The sequence below is a fragment of the Dipodomys ordii genome, unplaced genomic scaffold, assembly GCF_000151885.1.
Source record: "Dipodomys ordii isolate 6190 unplaced genomic scaffold, Dord_2.0 Scaffold13, whole genome shotgun sequence".
NCBI classification, from domain to species: Eukaryota; Metazoa; Chordata; class Mammalia; order Rodentia; family Heteromyidae; genus Dipodomys; species Dipodomys ordii.
The window spans coordinates 9,163,912-9,171,206 of NW_012267229.1; the positions used below are offsets into that span (position 1 = coordinate 9,163,912).

Consider the following 7,295-nt stretch of genomic DNA (forward strand, 5'->3'; position numbering starts at 1 on the left):
TTTTGCATACTCATACTATTTTTTTCTTTTTTGTTGTTGTTGTTGTTTCGGGGGTCCTTAACTCTGGGTCTGGGCGCTGTCCCTCAGCTCTTCAGCTCAAGGCTAGCCCTCTACCACTTGAGCCACAGTGCCACTTCCGGCTTTTTTCTTTTTTCTTACGGGGCACTGAGGAATCGAACCCAGGGCCTCAGTCATGCAAGGCAAGCGCTCTACCACTGAGCCACCTTCCCAGCCCCTTTCTTTTGGGTTTTGGATTTGGTTTTGTGTTGGTCCTGGGGCTTGAATTTAAGGCCTGGATATGTCCCTGAGCTTTTTTTGCTCAAGGCTAGTGTTTTACCACTTGGACCCTACGTAGCTCAATTTTCAGCATTTTTTATGGTTAATTGGAGATAAGTATCTCAGGGACTTTCCTGCCTGAGCTCTCTTCCAACCATGGTCCTCATCTCCTGGTAGCCACCCCAGCTCCCATATTTTTGTCACTCTTAATTCTTTTTTTTTTTTTTGGTGCTCATCTGGGGCTTGATTCAGGTCCTGTTCCTGAGTTTTTGTGCTCAAGGCTAGCACTCTACCACTTGAGCCACTGTTCCACTTCTGGCTTTTTAGTGGTTAACTAAAGATAAGAATCTCAGAGACTTCCCTGCCTGAGCTTGCTTTTAACCATAATCCTCAGATCCACAGATGTGAGCAACTGGCACCTAGCTTAGAAGTTACTTCCTTAAAAAACAAACAGAACATGTCTTTGTTTTTTCATTGCTGAGGATCAAAACTGAGGGCTTCACACATGTTGGGCAAGTAAATGCTCTACCACTGAACCACACCCCAAGCCCTGCACTTAACTTTTAGTTATCAGAAAGTCTTAGTGCAGTCAGATGTTTAATAGGGTCAGTGTGTTTATTATCTTAAGAACTTCATCACTCATATGGTGTCATAAAGATTCTCTTGTAGTGCCTTGCATAGTTGTCTTTCACAGTATGGCATTCCAGGCCAACTTCTCTGCTTGACAGCAGTGCCAAGGTTCTTTCTGGGATCCCCATTTTGGATCTTGTTCTTTATTGACCTTGAAGTCAGAACTGGGTATGAGTTCTGGCTCTTACAAGCTTTCATCTGTAAAAGGTAGCATTGCTAAATGAGTGACTTGGAGGGCAGATAGTTTCAGAATAACTAATAAACTTTGGTTTTAATTTTCTGGTTCAATTGCTTTGTAATCAGGGGTACAAAAGAACAGTGCTGCTATTCTGCATTTTTAGATAGCCCAAGAAGAAGAAAATAATTTGTCAGTCATGAACTGAGGGCTTGGGCACTGTCCCTGAGGTTTTCTCCTCAAGTCTAGAGCTCTACCACTTTAAGCCACAAAGCCACTTACTTAATGAGTTTTTTGGTGGTTAATTGGAGATGAAGAGTCTCATGAACTTTCCTGCCCAGGCTGGCTTTGAACTCAGCCTCCTTAGGAGGAGGATTACAGGTGTGAGCCACCAATACCTAACAGAAAATGATTTTTAAATAAAGCTGATGCTTTCATTTTAAAAAACTAAACAAAAGCTCTGAAATATGGATGTTCCAGGCATCTTGTACTTGAATTCTCTTGAAAAGGTTAAGTCGGGCAGTCTTAAGTAAAGCCTAAAATTGCACTATTTTATGTATTTTGTGTTTGTTTCACCATAGGATATATGATTGGATGCCTGAACAGCCAAATATATTCCAAGTGGAGCAATTGGAACGCCTGAAGCAAGAATTGCCAGAGCTTAAGAGCTGTTTGTGTCCCACTGTTAGCCGCTTTGTCCCTTCTTCTCTGTGTGGGGAGACTGATATTCATGTGGATGCCAACGGCATTGATAACGTGGAGAATGCTTAGTGATTATTGAATAGAGGCCTTTGGGGGCCTGCGCTGCTCTTCTGGGTATTACATTTTCATCACTGAGCATTATTTATGACTTTTGGGTTTTGCAGTCCAATGAAGCAATAATGAAGTATTTTATTCTTTCACTACAGTTCTTGCAAGAATTTCCAGTATGCTATTTAAATCATTTGGCCAGGTATAATTACCAGTCACTCTCGGTACAATGAGAAAATTTATTGGTAACTATTTTAAACTAAATATGTAAAGCCTATAATGTTAAAACAGATCTTTATTTAAAAAAAAGCAAAACTTTGAAATTAACTATTTAAATAGATCTCATTATTTACACTTAGAACTTCTCATTTTGATCAGGTCTGTAATCTTTAGCACTTGAGGAAAATGACTATGCATAATTATACCTGACCATGGAAATATAAGTACCTCAAATGCATGCATTTGCACTGGCTATTCCACCTGAGCAAATCCTGTGCCATCTGTGTATATAGCTATTTCTACATGGACTGATACGCACATGTACCATTTTCATTCAGTATGAACCTTAAGGCTGCTGCCATTTTTTTTTTTTTTTTTTGCTTAACCAAACCAGCCTGAAGGTGAACCTTGAAACTTTGTTTCATAAATCTTTCAAAAGTTGCTTTGTATAAATGTTAAAATTCCAAAAATGCTGCAGGGTAATTTAATGTATAAAATATTAGTAAGAAGTAAGTATTGCATACTTAGTAGAGTAGATCACAGTATAAGTTGGACTTGTGCATGCATTAGGTTATAAGCATAAAATTGTACACGTTTACTGTTAAAAAAATCCTTGCATCTGTGGTGCTAGGTGAGTGTAAGAAGATGTCAAGGATTGCAAATATTTTGTTGCCTAAAAATAAAGCCCATTCATAAGCATTTTAAATATGCTTATAGTGTCTCATGACCTATTACACACTGTTGCTAGATGGGGCTTTGTTTTGCATGTGTTGTACAGTAGTTAAATGTTCATTCAGAAAAATAAATGTCCTGAATTCTTACATTGGTATTCTTTATTGGTTAATATATCATGCATGTAATTTATCTAGGAGTATAGAGTTTCTTACTATATATCTATGCATGTTTTTAGGATTATACTAAAGTTTATTTCATTAGAAGCAGATTGTAACAACAATAATTGTAACTTAAGAATGAATGTTAAATAAAATGGCAGATTTATTTTATTATAAAATGAAATTTCCAGAAGGTGTCACTTTTGTAGAATGGTTTTGTAATGTTACTCTGAGAAACAAATTTAGTATTGACCTGAAGCAATGGCTTCTTTTGCTTCTACATTTCCCTCTGTATTCTTTGCAAGGCAGTTTATTTATGTATTGACGTATTTTGGAAGTAGCTGAGAATATTAAGACATGAAATTAAAAGTTATTTCTATTTATTTTAAGCCAAGAAATGCAGTTTTGCTCCAGTCTTAGTTATGTGCTGATAGGATCTGAAATCTCATGGCATTGTATAACATTTGGTATGAATTGGGTCCTTTCAGAAACAGGAAGTTTCATCTGCAGGTGTTTGTATACTACAGTGGCCATTCCGTTATGGTAATGATCAGCTACATACCTGCATTTCTGGCTCTGTCCCAGTGCTCCTAGGTGCCTTTCCACTGCCATTTCCTGAAATCTGGAGGACAGGCCGGAGAATCTACCAGGAATGGCTTATCTGGTAACTGCCATGCACAGCTGGCTGCTCACTTCCTTTCCTTTCTCTTCCTTAGAAACCAGTGTTAGTAGATGATTGTTTATGTAGGGCTACTTCCAGACCCAACTGTCATTTTCCTCTGCTCCAGCCACTCTGTAACTGTGGCCAGCCCTGCACAGGCCATCTGTGCCCACATTTCCTCTGTCTAGAAGCCATCTCCTCACCACTCCATTCTTTCTCCCCGGGACACTTCTCTTTGGAACATTCACCTTCCTTCTATGCCTTTGCCATAACCCCTTCAAAGAGAAGAACCTGTTTTTATTACTTATAGGGTCACACATGTCAATCATGCCTATTATTAATAAAGTCACATGGGTCAATCATGCTGCCTCTGAGAACAATCTAGATCATCACAGTCTCTAGTTTGTCACAACTACCAGGCTGTGGTTCTTTCTGGCCAGGGACCTTGTCATTTTTATTTCCATAGTATGATGGACACAGTAGGAAATAAATAGCTATTGAAGTAATGAGATGTCCTTTGGAATGGACTTTACTATGAATGTAAACTTTGAGTTGGTTTACTTCTTGACAATTTGAATGGCTTTTTGATGTCATTGTGAAAATGTAGAGGTATAACCTTAAAATACTTTTATCTTTTCTGGAAATAGAGTACAGACTATTTACTAAAGTGTCACATTGTTCTCTGGCCTTTACTAGAAGTGTGCTGTCTCTCCTGGCTGTTGGAGCAGATGGCTCCGCCACTCACCTCACCCCATTATTCCCTGTGACACTTGCCTGCCTTCTCTTTCACGCCCACACTTTTGCCTACCTCAGTGCTGCCCTCCTGGAATGGAAATGCCCTCTCTGCTTTCTGTCATGTGTCCCACTCCAGTGCCTCCTCGTCTGTAAAACTTGCTTTTGATTGGAACCATGCTGGAAACAATTGCAGACAGCCTCTGGGACTACTTCCTTTGAAGCTGAGGTAATGTACCCAGAGAAGTGATTTGACTTGCCATGTGCGGGCTAAAATGTCAGATTCCATGACTCCTAACCCTGCATTCTTAAACCATGCTGCCTTCTGAAGTCTTAACACTTCTTAGCATGAGCTTTCCTATAGTTGGCCTGCTTTGTATTTACTTGGTAAGACTGTACGCCCCATAAGGGCAGGCATTCATTGGATTTCTAACACAACTGTAGTATTCTGTCCTTGCTTATGAACTAGATAAATAAATGGTGGTGGCAACAGCCCTAGTTTCTGTGAAAGTGCAGTTTTGTGTGTTTGGCTGTGTTCTCTACAGTGTGTGCGCTTTTTGTCAGATGTGCATAGTTACACTTGGAATTCTCACTACCCTTTTTACTAGGAGTCACATATTTAATTTGGCTGGAAGGTAAAGCACAGTTTCCTGGGGGCAGTCAGTGCTGCCCCTGGCAGATGAGCTATGAAGAAGGGGCTGCTTTGGAGGAGGGTGCCTGTGGTCTCATTCCTGATGGATGATTGCCCTTTCTGCTTTGACTCCTGTCCACAACTGTGTCTGCATTTTGGCACTTTGTCTTTCATAGTGTTGTTTGGCACTCTAGGTTGATCAAACCAGTCCTGTTGATTTAGATTTAGGTACAGTTGATTTACTTTTTTTTTTTTTGTCGGTCATGGGGCTTGAACTCTGGGCCTGGGCGCTATCCCTCACCTCTTCAGCCCAAGGCAAGCACTCTACCACTTGAGCCACAGCTCCAGTTCTGGTTTTCTGAGTGGTTTATTAGAGATAAGAGCCTCATGGACTTTTCCTGCCAGGCTGGCTTTGAACCACAATCCTCAGATCTCAGCCTCCTGAGTAGTTAGGATTACAGATGTGAGCCACTGGCGCCCGGCTGATTTACTTCTTAATTCACATTTGGACCATGCATTTGGGGGTTGGGGAGGGGAAAGAGGGCAGCGTGGAAAGTTGGATATTCGTAGAGATACTGTGTTATCTGGGAAAATTTATTCAAATATCTCAGTGTGAGAAATATATTTGAGATGATCACAATGTAAGCAAGCATAGAATTAAGACTTTGCCATGTCTGAGGCATGGAGGAGAGAGTATGTGTTGGGACGAAGGTGTCAGGAGCGTTCAAGCCCTTACAGGATGTGGTATTGGCAGTAATAGTGAAAGCACCTAGAGTCACAGCCTGTGTGAATCAAAGGCCTAGTAGGGGTCATGTATTCTGGGGTATGTGTTGGAGAGAAAAGTTCAATAGCTTTAAAGAAGGGAAATGACACAAAACACTGTTTAAAAAAGAGGAAGAGGGGCTGGGAAGGTGGCTCAGTGGTAGAGTGCTTGTCTTGCATGCATGAGGCCGTGGGTTCGATTCCTCAGCACCACATAAGCAGAAAAAGCTGGAAGTGGTGCTGTGGCTCAAGTGGTAGAGCACTACTTGAGCTGAAGAGCTGAGGGACAGTGCCCAGGCCCAGAAATCAGGCACCATGACTAACAAAAACAAAAAATGAGGAAGAGCTGGGCGCACCTATAATCTTAGCTACTCAAGAGGCTGAGATCTGAAGATCACAGTTTGAAGCCAACCCCAAACAGGAAAGTCTCTAGGGCTCTTATCTCCAATAAACTAATCAGAAAAAGACAGAAGTAGTGCTATGGCTCAAGTGGTAGAGCTCTAGCCTTGAGCATCAACAGGCTCGGGACAGTGCCTAGGCACTGAGTTCAAGACCCAGGACTGGGGGAAAAATGAGGAGGGGTTGGCTGAGTTGGGAGATTGCTAGCCAATGAGTGAAAGAGGCCACAGATACCAAGTTCAAATCCTGGTCTCTGACCAAGGAAAAAATAGGGGGGGAAAAACGAGGAATAATAAAAGTTCTACAATTTGTGTAGTCTTCCACTGGATTTATCAAAACACACCTTTTCCTATTTCCTCAGATGGAAAATAGAAATGTGGAGAGGAAATTCACTGACAAGCCAAACCACATCAGTAAGAAAAGTTTGACAATAGTTTAGCGGCATCCAGTGGTTTCAGTGGCCTTTATGGTTTCTCAGACTAACCTGAGTTCCATATATGTAGCTGTATTCCCACCTCCTCTTAGCCACCTAAGGGGAACCTCACCCTTGTAATGTATAGACCTTGACGGTTTACCAGCCTGCTCCCACGCTACCCTCAGCATTCTATGGCACCAGGAATCTTCCAGGATATTCCTCTTACTGAGTCCTCATCATTCCTATGGCTTTATCTTATAATAGGTGTTGGAGCAACTGCCCAATTTTTCCATGTATTTTTAACAAGTTGAGAGACACTTTGTCAAATTCCAGAAAAGTCCCCTTAGAATTTTAATCAATGATAGATTGATTTTCTATATATTACACTTATAGAGAGAAGGGATTGGGGCGGGGCGGGGGGAGGGTCATGGGGCTTCAACTCAAGGCTAGCACTCTACCACTTTGAGCCACAGCTCCATTTCTGGTTTTCTAGTGATTTATTAGACTTTCCTGCCCAGGGCTGGCTTTGAGCCAAGATCCTCAGAGCTCAACCTTCTGAGTAGGATTATAGGTATGAAGTACTGGCACCCAACCGGGATTATTATTTTTGAAATATAGTCTCTTCAGAATGTTTGGTTTCTAGTAGTATTTCAAAAAAAAACTCTTAAATTGAGTTTTTAGATTCTAGTTATATGTCTTTTCTTTAGTAATCAACAGTTAATTCTTGATTATTCCTTGTTGTAATTATGTTGCTGAATTTCAGTTAGCATGGTAGACATTCCAATGCACAACCCTGGAACTTTAGGTATCTC

The 7,295-nt window shown here is 41.0% G+C and overlaps 1 protein-coding gene across 4 annotated transcripts in view; it reads left to right on the top strand.

The window, feature by feature from the left end:
* Window positions 1-3,083, top strand: part of Gpcpd1 (glycerophosphocholine phosphodiesterase 1) — a 53,854-nt gene extending 50,771 nt beyond the window's left edge. For all 4 annotated transcript variants that reach the window (XM_013010889.1, XM_013010890.1, XM_013010891.1 and 1 more), the window contains one exon: window positions 1,663-3,083. In XM_013010889.1, coding sequence (XP_012866343.1) covers window positions 1,663-1,852 — 190 coding nt within the window. In that variant the 3' untranslated portion in view covers window positions 1,853-3,083. The remainder of the gene's footprint in view (window positions 1-1,662) is intronic.
* Window positions 3,084-7,295: the final 4,212 nt, after the last annotated feature.